Source organism: Platalea leucorodia (assembly GCF_965183815.1).
Source record: "Platalea leucorodia genome assembly, chromosome: Z".
Classification (NCBI taxonomy): Eukaryota; Metazoa; Chordata; class Aves; order Pelecaniformes; family Threskiornithidae; genus Platalea; species Platalea leucorodia.
The window spans coordinates 18,243,754-18,265,323 of NC_138858.1; the positions used below are offsets into that span (position 1 = coordinate 18,243,754).

Below are 21,570 nucleotides of genomic sequence, written 5' to 3' on the forward strand. Positions count from 1 at the left end.
TACCACTATGAATGCTTTAGTGATTATCGTGGTAGCTAGACTCAGAATTTTTAGTTACAAAAGTTGAGTAGTGCCTACCAAAGATCATTTTAAGTTTCAATGAGCTAGGATTTAATAATATGGATTCAAAGAAAGAGTATCCAAAAATACTTTTATTGTTTTCATCATTGTAACAAAAAGTTATGTTTATTGGGGTCACTTTTAAGGGAGGTTTTGATTTGTGTTTCTTACTTGTATTTCTTTCAACTGTTCATTTTGAATGCTTATAACAACTCACTGTATGATTCATTACTTGAGCCTTTAAAAAAGTTGATCTGCTAATTATCTTTCAGTAAATAAGCATGGAGTTGCTCTAAGAGTTGTAACCAATTAAGAAGCCTATGAAGTCATGCCTATTCTCTTTACTTAAAGCTGTGTTCTTTTCTGTTTCTGCTTTCTTTGCTTCATGAAACCAGAATGCTCAATTCTCATTCAATACGTAGTTTAAATACATTTTTTTTATTTGATCATTGTGATGGCATTACAAATTAAATTTTTCAAAAATATAAGCAAAAACCTTATTCAAGAGCAAGTTTTTTTATTTTTTTTTTGATATCTGAAAAAAGAGTGGAAGTACCTTTATTTATTAAAATAACATGTGGCCTTCCCAAATACAATGTTTATTCTATAAAAATATAATTCCTTTTCATAAAGTTTACAAATAAATTTAGTTAATTAAAAATTAAATTTAAAGTAGCTTCTGCAAGAAATTTGTCTTCTAGATCAGATTTTTATGTGTGTTCTCAACAGTAGAATAACAAGCTGTGAAGAATAAACCTACATTTATGAAGGGGGTGTGCCCCCATTAGTTTCTGGATTTGGTCTCCATTCATTTTAGTTATGTAGGAAGTTTTCAGAGTCTGATAGGATAGTATTAAGGACATTTGGGTACTATGCCTGTAATTTTGGTTTTGTAATCTGTTTGGATTTCTTTTAAGTTTAGCCTCTGTGAAAACTTATGAGTTTCAGAGTTCTACACACTTGTTCTTCAGATTATTAAAATGCTTCTCTAATGTATCTTCCTCAATAATTGACATATATTCATAATTTGAAATTAATGTTGTAGTTAACACTTGAAGAAAAAAATTAACATTAAATGTGTTTGGGTTTTATTATAGGTATTACGTGATAAAACCAAGAACCCAAAACTAGAACAAAAATGTAATTAACCTTCTTTCTCCGTATAGCCCACTGTTTGTGAACGGGAGCTCTGTGTATTTGCTTTCCAAACATTAGGAGTGATGAACGAAGCTGCTGATGAAATTGCAACTGGGGCTCAGGTAGAACTATCTAATCCTTATTACATGTCTGATTTTGTATAGTACACTCAGTCTTCTCAGTCTCTTCTAGCATTGATTTTGACTTGTATTCCCTATATGAGTACTGTTTGGTAAGTATTATATATTTGCCCACTCTTATAGGTGTAAATACACTGGTTTATGCATGGCATTTTCAAATGGTACTAATGAGGTGTTTCCATTGTTTTGCTTCCATGTAATTAGAGTAACCCTGTTTTCTTGTTCAGTTGTATTCAATTAGGTCACCTGGGTTGTTAATAAAGGCAGCCATTGTCATTTGGAGGTAATTCCCATTTATTTTCACCTAATGAGCCATTACTACTCTCATGCAATTAATAAGCTACTTCCTGTTCATGGTGTTGGGATGTAGCTATCCACTGAGCATCTGTTGTTTTGATCATTAAATAACAGTGGGAAAGTCCTTACTGATGTTGCTACATAGGTTTTTTTCTCTCTTCTCAAGGATCAAGAATTTAATATAAGCTTGCTTCCTGACTCTTAAGTTCAGTTATTAAGGTAGTTATAACCATATCATTGTTTTCTTTCATAATTTTGTATATCCCTTAAAACAAAGTATTTTAAACTACATTTCCAAATCATCATTTAACCTTAGATTGCAGTAAATTCAAAAGTTACAAGATCTTATGTTTAAGATCCCTTTAAGATCTTAAGTTAAAAGTTTACACATCTTATGGAAAAGTGCATTCCTCTCTGATTTCCTGGACGGATGTCACTCACTGCATTTACGTAGTAAGCGACATCTTTTTTCTGGAAGATCAAATGTTCAGTTCAATTAACTTTAACTAGCACTAGTGAGTCTAGCCACTGGCTAAAAGTGCCTGAATACCATCTATGGGCATATCCTCAAAGGAAGAAACTTGCAGCAGTGCACACTACCTTCTTCACTTGAGAATATGACTGCGGGATCTGAACATTGGCTCTTCATCTGATGTCTGAAGACTGTTAGATGGCTATATTTGCATCATCTAGCATACAAAACATTGGGATACCTGTGTAAGCTTCCAAGAAATGGAGAGAGGTGTGCTGATGAAGTCCTACCTCTTCCTCAGCCTGAAATCCTCTGAAGACCTCAGCTATGTGTTTCTGGGGAGCTAGAGGTTGGGTTTTTTTTTTAATTCAGGCACTTACATGGTACATTACATGTACATTTAGAATCATGGAATCATAGAATATTTTGGGTTGGAAGGGACCTTAAAAGATCATCTAGTCCATCCCCCCTGCAATGACCAGGGACATCTTCAACTAGTGCAGGTTGCTCAGAGGCCCGTCCAACCTGACCTTCAATGTTTCCAGGGATGGGGCATCTGCCACCTCTCTGGGCAACCTGTTCCAGTGTTTCACCACCCTCATTGTAAAAAATTTCTTCCTTATATCTAGTCTGAATCTACCCTCTTTTAGTTTAAAACTATTACCCCTTGTCCTATCACAACAGGCCCCGCTAAAAAGTTTGTCCCCATCTTTCTTATAAGCCCCCTCAAGTATTGAAAGGCTGCAATAAGATCTCCCTGGAGCCTTCTCTTCTCCAGGCTAAACAACCCCACCTCTCTCAGTGTTTCTTCATAGGAGAGGTGTTCCAGCCCTCTGGTCATTTTTGTGGCCTCCTCTGGCCCCGCTCCAACAGGTCCATGTCCTTCCTGTGCTGAGGTCTCAAGAGCTGGACGCAGTACTCCAGGTGGGGTCTCACCGAAGCAGAGTAGAGGGGCAGAATCACCTCCCTCGACCTGCTGGCCACACTTCTTTTGATGCAGCCCAGGATACGGTTGTCTTTCTGGGCTGTGAGTGCACATTGCCGGCTCATGTCCAGCTTTTCATGTACTAGTCCCTCCAAGTCCTTCTCGGCAGGGCTGCACACAATCCCTTCATCCCCGAGCCTGTACTGATACTGGGGATTGCCCCGACCCAGGTGCAGGACCTTGCACTGGGCCTTGTTGAACCTCATGGTTCACATGGGCCCACTTCTCAAGCTTGTCCAGGTCCCTCTGGATGACATCCTGTCCCTCAACTGCACCGCTCAGCTTGACGTCATTTGCAAACTTGCTGAGGGTGCACTCAATCCCACTGTCTATGTCATTGATGAAGATATTAGACAGTACTGGCCCCAGTATGGACCCTGAGGGACACCAGTTGTCACTGATCTCCATCTGGACGTTGAGCCGTTGACCTGAGTGTGACCATCCAACCAATTCCTCATCCACCAAACAGTCCACCCATCAAATCCATATCTCTCCAATTTAGAGAGAAGGATGTTGTGGTCCTGGTTAGCTCTCACTCTGTGTTTTATGTAGGTATCACTGCTGCAGGCATATGCAGAGCTTGCTCTAGATTTCTAGAGTACCTCTACATCTATAGAGCTTTGCTGTGAAGTACTGAAGTGATTACAACCTTTACAGTGCTTAAAAGAGTTAGATAAGAGGTTTTGTCAATTGTCCCATTGGACCTAGGTGACTAAATTTTGCTAAGTTTCACCCTAGTGATAGCATCGCATCCAGCCCACCACATCTGATCTGGTTGAGCTCCCATTCCTGTTTGCAGAAAGAATTCAGCACGTCTTGGGTTTGATTCATCTGAGCTACTTTGACGTTAGTTTAGGATAATGTGAATCACAGCATAGACTATCAGCACAGTAGTTATTTTCTCCATTGATTATAAAGAGAGCCTAGGCTGACTAGTAAGAGGTAGGTGTTCACATTGTGAATCTCTGCATTTTGTGGGATGAATCTTCCTCCAAATCATTTTGTGAAGGAGCCTAAATATAGGTTCCCATTATTAGAAATCCCATCCTGTTTTTTTCTGCTGCGCTTTCAGCTAGTTTCCTAAGGTATACACCCCTACTTTGTCACTCCCGATATTCTGATGGCTCTTCCTTAATAATAAGTGATTGTACTTTCTAAAACTTTCAAGCCCAGACTCACCTTGCCTTATTTTAGTCACATAGTCAGAATGCCTGAAAATTAAATGCCTGATTTGTTGATAGTTCAGACACCCTGTAGAGAGTCCCTGGAGACAGAGAGGCATTGTCTGAGAGGCTGATGTCGTAAGAGGGAATTATCATCAGCAAGTGTTGTCTTGTCCTCCTTGAAAATATTTTAATCCTTACTTAAGTACTTCAGTACCTACTGTTAAGGAGTAGGAGTTCAGGCTCAGCTATAAGGACATTTACTAGACCCACAGCACTTCGTATTACCAAGGAACACATATGCAAGTTTGTATTATAATGTTTGTATTAGACTTACCTCCCAGTTTAAGCTGCTCTGCATTCCATCAGCTCAAAACAATGATCTCAGGGGAAATTGGGGGTTTAACTAAGCCTAATCTGTGCACATTTTCCCCCACATCAGAGCATTATGCAGCTATCATGGTGAAGAAACAATATAGGAGTCAACAATTGGTTTAAAGGAAGGCTTTGGGATGGCGTTCTAAGAAGAACTGTGCCAATTTTAAGACAAAGTTCCATCATGCAAATCATAAAGCAAGACAACTTTGAGTCACTGTATTAAGAGATCTGGGGACTCAAACAACTGTTTCCTAGTAGCGTTTTGTGACTAGAGGCTAAGAAGTGCTTCTGAGAAGCCAAGTGTATGAACTCAGGCTCAATTTCATGGTAATACATTTCCACAGTTGCAGGCCTGTTGCCTGACCTGGCTGTGTATGCAGACTCCTGGTCTCATTTGCAAATGCTAATACAGATGCCCTATTTTGAAATATTCATCACAGTTACAGGTATTGTAAACTGGAAAGCAATCAAAGCACCATGGAGGAAGAGATCATTATTTAAATAACTTCATTTTTCAATATATGTGAGATATTTAGTAACTGTACCTAACAGAATATTTTTAAACTGATGGAGAAAATTGTCCATTCATGCTAAAGGAGCAAAAGAGAAGAACGGCAACAGCATGACTCACCACAGCGCAGTTCCTTTTCCCTTTCATCATGATTCTTATTTTCCTTCTGCTTCTCTAAAGGACCATCATTTTTTTTTTTTCTCCAAATGATCAGATACAATGGCAGATATATAAAAACCTCTAGAACAGCTTGAGCTGTGAGATGAGATCTGATCCTTGTGGAGTTGTGGGAGGAACCAGAGATGCCTACTAAGTACAACTCGTCTCAGCTTTTCCTTTCTTTCGTGGAAAAGTCTGTTTTCACACAGGAATGTTTTCAGAAGGCACACTAAAAACAGGGTGAAATGAGCTAATTTTCAGCTACATTTTTATGTAGGAACTTTGGATTTCCTTATGAGCTGGATTTAGGTTTCACAGCTGCCAGAAAGCTGCTTTCTCTCTGGTTTGTGATTGCTGTATTCTATTTTTAAACTCTGAATTACAAATTTCGAAACAGTTATACAAAAATCTGTTGCTAAGTTGTATGTGTGTCTATGTGCACATATGTGAATACATGCCTGTACACAAACTACACACATGATCTTACAGTGAAATCTCGGAAATCGTAGATACTCAAAGCCATGTCGTAATTTTGTACAACAGGATGGAAAGAAGAGTGTGAGCTGTGCAAATGACTGTTAAATCACTGCACTGTTCTGGCTTTAGCAGAAGCAATGTTTACAAGTGTTTCTATGATTACAGTCTTCAGGAGAACAGCAGGCAGTGGTACAGATTCACAATCTCTTCCTCATTCTTGAGCAACATTTTTCACTGCCGTGTACTGTACAGAGATACACAGATCCAGCACGACTTCATTTCCCTAGAGAATGAATTTAATCCAGGAATTAGCACATGTGCACAACAGAAAGCAGGACCGTAAGCAATGTATTTTACATGATAATACATTTAGAACCAGATACTCATCCTACTTATGCACCTGGAATAATGTACCAGGGCTGAACCTGAAGCCTGTTGAGGTCAATGGAAAAATTTCAGTCCTAAACTAGGTCCTGTGGATAACACAGTTTGGGTAATATAGGTAACAATGAAATATGTTATTACTATAATGTGTAAAAAAAAGCAGACTGGAAGATACAATATGAAAATACATATACTGAATAAATATTTTTCTTTATCCCTAGGTGGTTGATCTATTAGTATCCATGTGTCGGTCTGCATTAGAGTCACCTAGGAAAGTTGTCATTTTTGAGCCATATCCTTCTGTAGTTGATCCTAATGATCCTCAGATGCTGGCCTTTAACCCCAGAGTAAGTAGTTATCTTTCATTATGTCATAACTTGGTTTTAGTCATAAATGAGATTTCAAAGCAAAGCCTTCTTCTGGATGAGTCTCCTTTACTATAAGAGATACAGCTCCAGAATATAGCACAAGCATGTGACTATTTTCAGAACTTTGTAGCTTTTTTAATTGTCTCTGAGAAGGTATTTGAGTATAAACTGTAAGTTGAATTAAAAGTTGATGTTGAAGCCAAGAAATTCTTCTAGTGTACAAATTCTAGATGCAAAATTTTATACTATTATTGTCTTTCTCTCAGTGTACACGTTGGACACAAAGAGAAAGATGGCCCCGTGGGAGGTGTAGACCACGTAAACCAGGGGATTTCTAGTCCATCTTGTTATTCTTAAAGTGGTTATTGCTGTCATCTCATTTTCTCTTTGCAAACAATTATGTCCTTAAATGTAACTTTATCAAATGTTGACATAATAGTCGAGTTTTGTACAAGCATCAATTTTGAAGTAAAGAATTATGTTTGCACTACTTGCTCCTCAGGCTGCAAATACTGCCTCTCAGGGAAGTCTTCGAGAAGCTATGAAGTATCACATCTCACTTGAGCCATCCCCAAGGGCATAAATGAGAACTTGAGATGTCCTGCATTGGGATGCATTTCACTTTTTCTGAACAAAGGCCAGTTAGCAGTGGTTCTTCTTCAGGAAGGGGCAAGCGTGTTCTGTAGCATGTGGGAAGAAGGACTTGCCAGGAGGTTCTTGGAAGGGGGCTGATGAGGAGGCAGCTAGTCTGGTGGCTGGGCAAGGCAGGAGTTTGAAGCAGATGAGGGAATATGAAAGGGTCACACCAGAAGAGGAATGGAGAGAGCCTCTGGGGTGGCAGGGACCACACTGCCTCCTCCCAGCTTCTTGCCAGCATGGGCAAGGTGAAAGCTCATGGGTAGAAGTTGGCAAGACCCAAAGATGGCGAACAATGAAGCTCCTGAAGGTGACATGACATGTGGAGCTGGTGAAGCATGGACTGTTAAGCTCATCCACTCAGAAAAGGTGGAGCTGTCTGGTCGTGGTTCCCAAGCAGAAGGTAGGCAAGGATCAGGTTCAGGCAGAGGGACAACTGAAGGGACCAATGATGTTTTATAGAGCTGTTAGCAAAGTAAATGCATCTGTTGTTTATTTAACATTTTATTTAAAATCTATTTGGTCACTGCATTAAACTTAATAGCATGTTGTCCAAATAATTGTCAGAACCTCTGTTTAGTTACAAATATTTGTTTAAAAAGTGAGCTAATTTTTTGAGTGTGTTGGAGATTCCAGTGAAATTCAAACAAAAACCATCATGATAATATTTTGAGGGGGAATTTTCCTGGACTATGAATGAGAGAGTGTATGTGTGAGGTGAAGGAAGCTATTGGTTAGAAATGTTTGAAAGGACTGGTTTGCTAAACATTTGTCCTAGCTTTAGTTTTATACACACACAAAGAATTCAGGTTCTTGTAGAGCCAAAGACTAACATTCTTTTAATTTATTTGCTTATTTTATGCTACATCAGAAGAAGAACTATGACCGAGTCATGAAAGCATTGGACAGTATCACTTCTATTAGAGAGATGACACAGGTGAATTTAAAAATCTTTACCTATCTTAATCCCTATTTCTAGAACTAGGAAGTTTATATTCCTTGACTATGATGGGTGGGGAAGTCAATAATATCATCTCTTTTCTATAGAGCGGTAATAATATTAAAATGTGTGTTAAAAATAACAAACCTAGAGTTTCCATAATGGCAGTCAAATAAAAGTGATGAAGTAGAACTCAGATCTTTTGAAGTTTAAATAAGAGATAATAACAGCAGAATGGGACATTGTAACAAGATAATCACCAACTGCTGCATTTCTGGAAATATCAAAGCCAAACTGGGTCTTTTAATTTCCACAGCAAAAGAAATTGATTTTGAGACGGTGTTCTGAATGATAGCTTTATTTCTATTATAGGAAAACACTTGATCAGCTAAGTATGGTTGGAGACTTGGAAGGCTGGGTCTCTTGGGATTACTACCATATGATTTCTCAATATTCACAGTGGGACAGAATCTGATAACTGCACTTACGTTTATTGTTACACTTCCTTTCCCAAACAGCCCAGCTGATTATAACTGATTATTGAAATCTCTCCTATGATGTACCTTGCTTTTCCAACTGCTACATAAACGTAACCTCACAACAGTTTATAAATCTTACTCTAGAAGTATTTGTAAAGTACTTTGGGATTCTGGAATGAGGTGTATAGAGAGGAGTAAAATAAATTCAAAATTGAAATTCACATATTTTCCTTACTTAATGTACCATCTTGTAAAAATTTAAAAAAAATCAGGTATTTCTGTTACATAATACAATGTTTTAAAAAAGAAAAATAACCACCATTTTGCTTTTTTTTAAAGTTAAAATAATTCTTGGACTGAAGAGTTTTGAAGGGATGCTTTGCACTGTGATTGAAGCCAAGAAAGGTTTTCAAAGGGATTATAAACTGATACAGTATTTTACTTTACCAGTTTATACCATGAAACAGTTAAAAAAATGGAGTGGATTATCTTGGGGTTGAGAGACTTAATTTTGTGAAGTTCCAGTCCAATTTCTTAATCCAAGAACCAAACGTCTTCTGCTGTTCTCCCTGAGATCACCAATGTTTGTTATAATATACTCATTTTGATGCTAGTTATATGCTTATTACATTACTCCAGGGAAAAGAATTGCTATATTAATTCTTGTTGTTCTCAAAACACATTTATAACTGTACAACGCTAAATGTCAGTAAAACTATGATTTAAGCCTAATAATGAGTCCCCTGTATTCGTTTTAATAGATGAAATCATGGGCAATGTAACTTATAAAATTAAACCTTATGATTTCAACTAGAAATAAAGAACGTAATTACTCTTTTCTAGGCACCTTACTTGGAAATAAAGAAGCAGATGGATAAACAAGATCCGCTTGCACATCCTCTTCTACAATGGTATAAAATTGACTCACATGATAATTATTAAAGTACCAAGTTCAATGTATAATCACTTCACCAGTGTAATTTGGTACAAGCTCACCCTAAGAATTAACATGAGGGTTGACGTTTGCAACTGCAGGTGTTTCTGGACTTCATCTGGGCTCTCTGAAAACACTGGAAAGACTCCAGCTTATTTGTACAGCCTCTGATCTCATTTTCTAGTCAAGAGTTGGTCTACTTCCATCTGATAGGTTCAAAGACCTGCAGCTGGGTCCTTTGTGGTGATAATTCATAACACATTTTTAAGAAGGAAAGTTCTCTTTGATTACCATGTCTAATACATCTAACTGTTTCTTATTTTAGGGTTATTTCTAGTAATAGATCACATATTGTGAAGCTACCGGTGAATAGGGTAAGTACCTGTGGGTTCTTTATTATTTTCTCATTTCTCATGGCTCATATTAGCATTTTAGGTGGGAGTCTCCTAGCCAAACATAGGTGTCTACATTCAAACTAATCACATGGGTGCCATTAATAGACAAGGGAGAGAAACAGGCAGTTTCAGGTCATGACTCATAGAATCATGTTGTGAATATCTAAAATAGGTCAAAGGAATAATGCTTAGAAAAAGCCTGTTCGAGGTGAGTAGCTGAAATACAAGTGTCTACCTTGGAGTCGTCTGAGATTGGGTGAGAATAACTTCACTATGTGTTTTGCTACCATATAGAATATTAGATACAGACACAATGTACCAGGAGATCCACATATGAGTACACCTTAAAAAGAGTATAGCTCTTGAATTTTAGAAGGATGGTGCTGAAATTAATTTCTGAGTATGTGTGCCTCTGATCCTCTGATTAAGGGCATAGTAATCTGCAACCTTTCAAATCTGAACTGTAATTCAAAGCCAGCTCTGATCGGAATACCGTGATGAAATTGTTCAATTTAATTACTTTACTAGAGCCATATTAGGCTGAAATCTGTTTCAGAAACTTCCATATGTTTCATAAACTGAAGGACATTTTTGCTGTTTGATTTCAGGTAAAAACTATGGTAATGAGACCAATTTCAACTTAGTTCATGTAGCTATTTAGAAGCAGTCATATACTGTGCGAAACAGCATGGTATCTTAAGAACTACCATTACAGAAATACAGTGCTTTTGTGTTAATCAACTTCTTTTCACTTGTGCACTGTTATATTTTACAGCAACTGAAGTTTATGCACACTCCCCACCAGTTCCTGCTTCTCAGCAGTCCACCAGCCAAAGAATCCAATTTTCGAGCTGCTAAAAATCTCTACGGAAGTACCTTTGCATTTCAGTAAGTACATATATTCATATTAATCAAAGGTTATCAAAATGCCATGCTATTTTATGGTTCTTGCCATTTGAGGTTTACAGCTGTGAATTTATTGTTTTAAAGGATTACTGATTTCATTTTACATTTTACATTGTGGATTTTAATGCTTTCTTTTTCATTTTTTCAGTGGTTCACACATTGAAAATTGGCATTCCATCCTGAGGAACGGCTTAGTTGTTGCTTCCAATACGAGGCTGCAGGTAAATATTACACTAAACAGACTTTAGCTAACCTGTGCGTGCTTCATTACATACTAGCCTGGGCAAGTTTTCAGGGCGTGTGGTCCTGGTAGTCATATAGGTGGAAAAAAGGGATGATTTCAAATACCCTCTTGTTTCCTGGAAAAGGTACTTTTCTGGTACAATTAGAATGAAATAATGTGTCTGCTAAAATGTCTAGAAAATCCCATTGCTGGAATCAGTGTTTCAGTTTTACATTGCAGAGCAGCACCTCCAGGAGGCTTAGCTCAGTACTGCTTAAAAGCAGTTTTGGGCTTAAAATTTAGAGCTACATAATTTCCATGTTGTAGGATCCAAGAGCATACTAGATTTACAGGAACTGGGTTTACAGCATCTTCTCTTCTCCTCTGGTTTCCTTGAGAATGGAAATGTGAGTGTACCAGCCAGGAGGGAGCTATTGCAAACTTCAGTTTGTTTTCTCAGACTGAATCATCAGGAGATCGCTATTGCAGAGCAAAGTAGGCAATACCAGAGGGATTCGGGAGCTGTCACTCAGAGTATTTCAGCATCATGGTTTTGACAGCTCTTCCCCAGACCTGAGTCTATGATACCTTGGAGGAGGATCCCAGGGTGCTGACTAAGGATCGGGGTACAGAAGACACAAAAAAAGGAAATGCAGTTCCTCTTAGTTATTTGGGTGTTTTTATTAGTATCTTTGGAAGATACTTCCCCAAGAAAGCAGGATTTACACACCAAAATTCACCAAAGTAAACCCCTTTGTTTATGCTTATTTTTTTGTTGAGGGTTGAGATACTGGGAATAGGAGGAAGTGGTAAAGACCTATTTTATACAATTCATCATTTTTAGATCTCTCACACACCTAAGGCATATCCTGAGCCCAGTTTGTCCTATTTACCCCAGTACCAACCTGTCAGGAAAAATATCTACTCACCAAGGATCCTGTACAACATTGTAGGATCTGGCAGAGTGAAAGCATATTTGCACATTCGTATGAGAGCTCTGGCACATTGCAGAGACAATGTAAATATCATTGGGTCAGAGGAAAGAAATAAGGGTGAACAAGACTCTGAAGCCCAGTGGTCATAACATCTGCCTAGGTAGGAGATACTCTGGGTTCTCATTTGTGCCCCAACAGCTACTTGGTGTGTTTTCTTTAAAGGCTTTTCCACATAAAGCAGTCAGTCCGTGGTGGTGAAGTGAAACCCATACTTCCCCTTTCCAGATAAGAAAATGACTGCAGGGCTAATAAAAAGTGCTCACTTCTGTTGCTTAGCCCAAGCTTCATGATGTGGAACAGTGACATTGGTGAAGAATAGTCTTCCCTTTCCTCTATTCTTTTCAGATAGCTTGTAGCTTTGTAGGTAAAGCGCAGTCCTGCAGTGATGGGATATGCATGTCTGAACTGGCTCAGGCAAAAGCTTGATTGAACCCATTCCTCCAGTATTCAGGCTGAACTAGTGACTAAATTTTTCTATGGCATGTGACCGGTGTCGTCACCATCTCTTAATTTCTTACCTTAAAAAAAAAAAAAAAAAAAGCAGCTGTTGCTGCTGTTGATTCACAGAGGCCGGCTTAGACTGTGCTTCCTGCCAAGGTTTTGATGTGAGACACATGCAGAGCTTGCTCAGCCTTGTTAAGGCTGAGGTCTATTTGGCCATGTACAGAAGCACCCTCTGTAGGCATCCTCCATGGTACTGTTAGATTTAAAAACAGAAAATGCAATTTTTTATATAAAGATGATGTAAAGTTACGTTTGGGCATTCAGACATGGTTTCCAGAATGTTAGTTGTATATTTCCAGTATTTTAGTTTTATATTCGCAGCATGATTTTTTTAAAGACTTCTTTGAACACTGTTTATCACTGGGCAATAAATCAGTGCAGTGGGGCAGATGCTTATCTATATTACGACCTGTTCCTATCATTATTATTTTGCCCAGATAATTGAATTAATGTTAAATGATCACTCTGCTCTTTTTCAGCTCCATGGTGCAATGTTTGGAAGTGGAATCTACCTTAGTCCATTGTCAAGCATATCATTTGGTTACTCAGGTGATATTTATAAATCACTCTAAAGCTGGAGAAATATAGGGGGGGTATCTTAGTCTACCGCTTTTCTTACCAGCTTCACTGTTTAATATAGCAACACTGTATTAAATTTTATCTTTATTGTCCAAGATTTAATTTATTCAAAAAAGAGACAAATTAAATTCCCTTATTAAATACATGTCCTCATTTTCCAAGGTGCTGAGTATCTTGAAACTGTACTTGAAGTAAATAGTAGCTAATACTGGCTGCTCTGTGCAATGGAGCAGGTCTTGATTATGCAGTGGAAATCCAACTTCGTGTTTGTGGTTTTTTGTCAGTATCTGTCTAAGTCCATCTGACATTATCTATGGATTCATGGGCTTTTATGACCTGATCTAACAAAACAAATATTCATCAATAGACATGTTCAACTTTAAGAGTATTCCCAAGTATCACCATGTCAGGATTACCGAGAAAGTACAGGACAGTGGTTTTGTTTTAGCATGAGAAAGAGGAGGGAACATAATTTGTCCCACTAGTAAATCCAAAAGTGAGTCGTGCAGTTTTCCATATAAGAATTAAATCATAAAAAGAAGCATAATAGAAACAAGATACACCAATGTGTATATTAAGAAACTTAAGAGATTTTAAAACATGGTGACTTTTTCTTTTAGATATATTGTATTTACCATTTCCTCACGTACGAAAGTGCTGGTATAGGTGAATGTGTGTTTGTGTGCATGCAGATAATTCTGAGAGTTTTAGTTATGCTTTCTGATTTTCAGTATTTTTAGGTAATGTCACAATTTATTTTAAGAGGTCAGCATTTGTTACTACTATTTATTGAATTTCAATATCAGTAATCTCTAAATGCAGTTTTAGCTTTTCAGAGATTACACAAATACGGAAGCTTTTTAGGACTCACTAAAAGTACAGGTTGCAGTATCATTATGTAATAAAATGCCCTTCTTTTTGGACAACACTACTTCATCAGCTTCAATGTGTTTTTTCTCATCTCTCTGCCTTTCTTGGTCCCTTCCATCCAGTCTGCTCCAGAAAGGAGGCCTGTGTTCCTATGAAGTATGTAATACTTGATGCCAATAAAAACCACGGAGGAGTCTTACACTCCCTCTTCCTTCAAAGAGTTAAACTTCCCTATAATTCAGTCTGTGTTTGCAAACTGCCAAGAAATATGGGATACTGGAAAGTATGTAGTAGCATACAATGCAGGAATTTTAGATAAACCAACATGAGGAATATAAAAGACATCTAAGGCACAAATGTAGGTGTTTAGATTTCTGAGATGGAAATTGGATCCAATGTGGCTGACAAGTAATTTAATATTTTTAGGTGTAGATAAATTAATAAACCAAGGTAGACTTTAAATAAATTAACTACTCCTAAAAATTAATTAGACTCTTAATAAGTCTAAATAAAGTGTTAAAAATAAATATCTAAAGTTCGTTCTTTCATGATTTTACTATCCCACCCACAGTAAATCAGACTGTTACTTCAGCCTGAATAGAGTCAGTTAGATTCAAGATATGCTGTCATGAAACTCTGTCAAGCAACCACCTAAGAGCATTCCTGAGCTGAATTCAGTGGCATTTAAGCTCATGTTTGTCTGCTTTTGCACCTACTTAATGCTAACTTGACTTTCCTAAGGTCTTTCCAATACATGCAGATGTACTGGTAATTTGCAGGATTAAATTGAGATATTCTATGACAAAAAGTTAACTAGCTTTTTGGGTGCCATGCCAAGGACTGTGATTCCCACTGTGCTGCCTGTTTCATTCTCCATACTTAACTTTGCTTATTGATGGTATTTATATGACAAGGTATCTTACATGATTTTAATATTCCTAGGGATGAACAAGAAGCAGCAGAAGGTGTCAGCTAAAGATGAACCAGCTTCAGGCAGTAAGGGCGGTAATACATCACAGGTACAGTACATCAACCATCTCTGGAAAATTTGTGGTTTTATGCTTGGGAACTTCATAGCTGAAAAGGAGGTAATATGCCATTTGTGAAAGCTAACAGTTCTATTTTATTGCACAAAATCAACAACTTCAGAGACTACAAACATCAAATACAGCCCAACTGCTTTTAGTAACAATTTACGGAGTATACTGCAGGTTTTGTGCCCATCTTTTCCAAGCAGAAGAGTTCAGGAGGAGAATGAAAATGAAATACAGGTTGCATTATGACCCTTAGCAAGCCCTTGCTTTCTGAGTTCTAGACTTGCAGGAGAATGATACAAAAAGAATTGAGAGTGGTTATTGCTGGAAAATGAGTAGCATTTCATTTATAGCAAGTCAGATTTTTTTTTCATGGTTTTTACATATTAAACCATTACAATTCTGCTTTATCTAAAGCAAACTCCTAGCATTTTTGTGTAGCGCTAAATTTTGAGAAAGAACTCTTACATCTGTCTGCATAGTTAACACATAGAAACTACAGAATAATCTGGCTTTGAAGAGAGATTGGTATGTAACAGCAGAAGCCTTCAGAAATGGGAAGGTCAGTAAAATATCAATGTAGTGGCCAGAGACTCAGTGATCCAATTCACCTTTTTTTTTTTTTTTCTCCTGCTATCAGTTTGTTTATCAGTAACACTCTGATATTTCTAATAATATTATTCGTTCTGTAATAATTAGGAACTTTTCTTTCTGGATAAAGGAATTCAAATCCCTCCTACAATAATCCAAACAAATAATGTCAATGTTTTTAGAAATTCTGTTACATTTAGAAATACAATAGAAATGTTTTAGAAAGACTGCTTCCATCTTTGTTCATTAATAAACCACTGAAAATAGCAGCCCTCTCCTTTGTTATTTTTTCACTCAGTTTGTCTTACTGCACTAATTAAGTTTTCTCGTGTTTTTACATCTCAGTCACAGAAGAAAGGACAACAGTCACAATTTTTGCAAAGCCGTAACTTAAAATGCATAGCCTTATGTGAAGGTAAGCTGAAAGCCCTTGAAAATGTTTTAGTCATGGACACAGTGTTACTGGATGCATATCAGTGAGACTTTTAATTCCAGTATTGGTTGTTTTTAGGTAAGACTGGCAGCCGTACGAGTACTTGCTTAATAGATGACCTTTATATTTCAGTTCAGAACATCTCCCTCTTTGAACAAAACCTGTAACACATGCTGAATTTTCTTTAAATTATATATATATATATATATATATATATATGCATATAGTGACTGATCATCTGGTCTGTGTTTCAAATGTGATCATATTCCTAAGCCATCAAGATAACCCAAGTTGTGGCTGTTATTTGAAACACTGACTTCTTGCAAGCTCATGATAAATGCATTAAACACCCAAAAGTCAGAAAAAACAGCTTTCCTACTGAATTTCCAAATAATTTTTCACTGTTCAGGCAAATATACTGTTCATCTGACAACCAGTCTGTTCTGTCTGACTGTTTCAGAAATTTTGTGAAGTTAAAATCCAGTGCAGATGAGTACAGTCATTCTTGCAAGATTTGGCTATTCTTTTAATAACTAATGAAACCTCAGTAGATTTTGAGAACAAAGAATTATGAAATTTGAATAAGAATTGTACCAGTAACTGGTAAGTAGTCTCATTGGCAAAACAAAAAGAAATTATATTAAACTCTGTTTGCCCTTCATTTGGAGCATTTGTTTATTTTTTAACGTAAAAATTAGGACAGACAGTGGAAAAAATGTTATTTTAAAATGGAAGCTTTAAGCTATATATGCTACTTTTTAATGTATATATTTTTGAGATAGTTCAAGTGAAATAATTAGTATGATCAAGGAGATGTCAGCCAACATGAAAATGCAATTTGATCTGAACAAAAAAATATGTAAGTTTAGTTCTCAAACTTTCAGAAGAAGATACGAAATGAATCTAAGGTTTACTAGAATTTACTTGGACTTTAATGCCTGAAGTTTCTAAATAAAAATGACATCTTTCACAAGGACTTTTTCATCCATGCCATTCTTTCCTCACAATTACTAATGGATTATCAATTTTATAAGGGTGAATTTTAAATATTTGGTAAAATATATTTTACATCATTCATATTCACTTCATTTTTCTGGGAAAAGAAGTGTTTAGGGGAGGTGGTTAATATAGATTTTAAAGAAAATTAATTACAAGAGAGATGTTTGTTAAATTCATGGAAGAAATGGTATAAAAATTGAATATGCATTTATTCATGGTAGTGTTAGAATAGAATAGAATAGACTGTTTCAGTTGGAAGGGACCTACAACGATCAGCTAGTCCAACTGCCTGACCAATTCAGGACTGACCAAAAGTTAAAGCATGTTGCTATGTTAAAGCATTGTCCAAATGCCTCTTAAACACTGACAGGCTTGGGGCATCGACCACCTCTCTAGGAAGCCTGTTCCAGTGTTTGACCCCCCTCTCAGTAAAGAAATGCTTCCGAATGTCCAGTCTAAACCTCCCCTGGTGCAGCTTTGAACCATTCCCACGTTTCCTGTCACTGGGTAGCAGGGAGAAGAGATCAGCACCTCCCTCTCCACCTCCCCTCCTCAGGAAGCTGTAGGGAGCAATGAGGTTGCCCCTCAGCCTCCTTTTCTCCAAACTAGACAAGCCCAAAGTCCTTAGCCGCTCCTCCCAGGACATTCCTTCCAGCCCTTTCACCAGCTTTGTTGCCCTCCTCTGGATGCATTCAAGGACTTTCACAACCTCCTTAAATTGTGGGGCCCAGACCTGCACACAGCACTCAAGGTGAATACAGGAGGATAATCCTGTCTTTTGACCGGCTGGTTATGCTGTGTTTGATGCACCCCAGATGCAGTTTGCCTTCTTAGCTGCCAGGGCACACTGCTGACTCCTAGTGAGCCTGCTGTCCACCAGCACCCCCAGATCCCTTTCTGCAGGGCTGCTCTCCAGCCACTCCTTTCCCAGTTTATACCTGTGCCCAGCATTACTCCATCGTAGGTGCAGAGTCTGGCATTTCGACTTGTTAGATTTCGTCTCATTAATCATAGCCCAATGCTCCAATCTATCTGGATCCTTCTGCAAGGCCTCCTGTCCCTCAACAGAGTCGACAGCACCTCCCAGTTTGGTATCATTAGCAAACTTGCTAATGGTGCATTCAACTCCTGCATCCAGCTTGTTGACAGATACATTGAAGAGAGCTGGCCCTAGAACTGAACCCTGAGGAACACCGCTGGTGACCGGTTGCCAGCCAGGTGTAGCCCCATTCACTACAACCCTTTGAGCCCTGCCCTTCAGCCAGTTCTTCACCCAGTGCACCATGAACCTGCTCATCCCACAGCTGGACACCTTGTCCAGAAGGATGCTGTTTAAATGCATTTATAGAAATCTTTTCAAATACAGATTGATATAGCTTCTACCTAGCAATAAAAAGGTTTCTTTCCTGTGTTGTCCTCATTGTGCTGGTAAAGAACCTATCATCAAATGCATTGCTGTTTTCTAAACATTGAGCAAGTTTTGGCAAGCTTCATGATCCCCTTGAGTCATAATTGCTATGCTTAATTTTTTAAAATATTTGGTAATATCGCAAATCGCAAATTTGACATATCTCAGTTACAGGCTTTCTCTTTAAAGTCTTATTTTTGGCTCAGCCATCATCAAACACAAATATCTCTGTTCCAATGGCTGATTAGTTGATTAACTTGATTAACAGCCCTATGGCCATTTAAATTCAGTTTTTAATAAATATACTTTTTAGGTTTTCAGTCCAAGTAACAACTGGCTCCTATACATCAAGCATCTGTGTTTTCTGGAAAATGTAACATATTTTGGAAACAAGAATCAAGTTCATCTCCCTGTTTGTACCAGCAGCCAACTCAGAGTCTATGCCACACTACAGACATGCAGTGGAAAACTACACATTTCCAGAAGGCTATTTAAAGTATATAAGGGCAAATCTTTTAAAGCAGTATTTTCCAGGCATGTTTTCATCACTATGAAATTTATTCTTTCCCTGATAGTGATAACCTCATCCGATCTGCACAAACATGGCGAGATATGGGTAGTTCCCAATACGGATCACGTGTGTACAAGATTTTTCTTTGTGTGAGTACAAAGCTTCTTTTAACATTCAACTTCTGTTCATTCTAGACCTTTTTCCCCATGATCCCTCCAATAGTTGTAACTGAAGTAGATAAAAGACGTTTCTTCCTAATTCTTTTCAGTATCACTTCATTTTTTATCTTTCTCTGCACTTACTTTTGTTAGGAAATGTATGGATAAGCTAGGGACAAAGGTTTAGTAGATGTTTTGTTATAGAATAAATGAACGGACAGTTACAGATTTTTCCCACTCTGTAGTATTACCTCATGTTACAGTAAGTCTATCCATGTACCGTAAAATATCATTTCTATTTGGCTGTATGTTTTAAAGCTGAGGAATTCATTAAAGCTTTCCTGTCTATGACATGAGCATTTCACCTCTCACCTATGACTTGTCCCCTTTTGGTCCTAGTGGCTTATTCAACCTCAGGGTTTCAATGACAATGGCAGCCTTACCACCCTTCACTCTGTAGAGTTTAGGATCTGCATGAAGTGTAGCAGAGCATTTTAATAGAAACATGTTAGCATATGGAATAAGCACTCTTGATTATTGAATGAAACAGAGTTTTGTATGTTTTTAGGTAGATTAATAAAACACTAATTTGATTTTATTTTCTGTACTTTTTTTTAGTTATGAAGATGGTCAAGTGGGTGATACAAGTATAAATACACAGGAACCAAGCATTCATAAAGAGATTCTTCGAGTCATTGGCAATCAAACTGCTACTGGTTAAAAGGACCACTCTTATTTAATTGATGTGATTTGGAAGCCTTCCTCAGTCTCAAAGCTGGATTTTGAACTGAAGAAGATGCAAAAAAATAATTTATTATTATTATTCTAAGCAAATTAACCCTTTGAATACTTACTGTTTTCTTACTTAGTATTTCTTATCTCATCAAAATACCTGAGATGGTATGAATTAGCAACTGTAGGGGTGCAAAGTCTATTAATATACAACTAATAATAATTAAACAGGCATTTGGGTTGCTCACAATAAACAGACTTTAAAAAGGAGTTTTGTGCTGATATTTTTATATTAAACTTCAATTGGAGGTTTTAGTACTGTATACCGGTATTTTAAACTTAGAATGACTGAATTATACGCGAGAGAGAAGATTTTATAGCGGAGCACCTGTATTATGCAGGATACTTTGCAATAAGTAAAATATTCTCGTATTTAAACACAATAAAAGGTTGTCTGGAACATGTCAAATTAAAGAGATTGGTTACCTGCAGCTATCTTTGATTAATTTTATTTTACACAAATGCAGCTAAGATTTAGAGTCAAAGGTTAAAACAACAATACATTTTTTTATTTAATGAGTGAAACAAAGCAGAAAGTAATTAATGTGATGGTGTATGTTTAGTTTTCTTTATCTTCTCTAGAAACACTGTCTTATCCATTAAGCAGCTCAGTTGCATTGTTTAATTATACAAGCCTAGCAAACATCTGGAGATGCTGAAGCTGTTAACTTCCTTTTTACAAATTTGGTTTTGGTATACTAGATTTTACAGTTTCTTTAGATCAACAAGGTTCTTTAATGTTTTCATCTTAACTGCTGTGAAACTGCTCTGTGGTTAAATTTAGCCACATATTTAAAAGTAAGTGTTGAATTAAGGCTTTTACATGATTAAGTCGATTGTTGGTACATCAGAAAATACAAACAAATGCAAAATTTTACTGATTTTCTCTTGGTGAAATATTTTTATTAATTTATTCCTAAGGGAGAACAAACCAATTCAAATCTCTCTGTCCTTTAAATTAAGAACTTTTTTTTCCAAGTGAGCATGATGGTAGCACAGGTAGGGAGAGGCCCAGTCTCTAAGGCGTAAAGCATATCCTGTGCCCTGATGAGTGCCCTTGGCAGCCCTCACGGTAGCTATCCTGAAGCATCAATCACACCCTTGAATATGAAGACCAATTCAACTTACCCATCTGTGCAACTATTACAGGCCACCTCAGAAAGCAAAAATAGACTGAATCCTCTATTATGTTATTTTCATAATAAAGATACTGAAGCACCAAATAACAGCACAACAGAGCACAGGCGTGTTTGTTTCTTTTAAACAGAACCGCATTAGCTATGCTGTAATGGATGATTCCTTCTTTCTAGTTGAAGCTACATTCCCTTATTACTTGCTACAATTGAAGTATCCTACAAGTAAAAGAGTGTTATTGGGCGTAGGAGCACATACTTGGAGATGTATTTTAGCATTCCAGACTTATTTGCTGGGGACTTCAGTTTTTCTGGGTTCATATCCAGACATGTAAAGCCTATTTGCAAATCCCCGTTTTGCTTTTGAATTTCTGTCGACTTTCACCCCCATATGTTGGATCCCTAACTTGAGAATCACTACTCTAATTGTTATCTTTTGTGTTGGGACACAGGTTAACTACTTGAAACAAAGAGGATTCCTGAAATTTGTCTGTCTACGTAAGGGCTGCCTTAGGTTGT

General features: G+C 37.4%; 1 protein-coding gene across 1 annotated transcript in view; it reads left to right on the forward strand.

Annotated features, from left to right (window-relative positions):
- PARP8 (poly(ADP-ribose) polymerase family member 8) overlaps window positions 1-20,230 on the forward strand; it is a 117,739-nt gene extending 97,509 nt beyond the window's left edge. The window contains exons 15-26 of the mRNA XM_082335417.1: window positions 1,227-1,319; window positions 6,385-6,510; window positions 8,039-8,104; window positions 9,430-9,497; window positions 9,846-9,894; window positions 10,691-10,803; window positions 10,970-11,042; window positions 13,023-13,092; window positions 14,935-15,011; window positions 15,963-16,032; window positions 19,033-19,117; window positions 19,745-20,230. Coding sequence (XP_082191543.1) covers window positions 1,227-1,319; window positions 6,385-6,510; window positions 8,039-8,104; window positions 9,430-9,497; window positions 9,846-9,894; window positions 10,691-10,803; window positions 10,970-11,042; window positions 13,023-13,092; window positions 14,935-15,011; window positions 15,963-16,032; window positions 19,033-19,117; window positions 19,745-19,847 — 993 coding nt within the window. The 3' untranslated portion in view covers window positions 19,848-20,230. The remainder of the gene's footprint in view (window positions 1-1,226; window positions 1,320-6,384; window positions 6,511-8,038; window positions 8,105-9,429; window positions 9,498-9,845; window positions 9,895-10,690; window positions 10,804-10,969; window positions 11,043-13,022; window positions 13,093-14,934; window positions 15,012-15,962; window positions 16,033-19,032; window positions 19,118-19,744) is intronic.
- The last annotated feature ends 1,340 nt before the right edge of the window (window positions 20,231-21,570 follow it).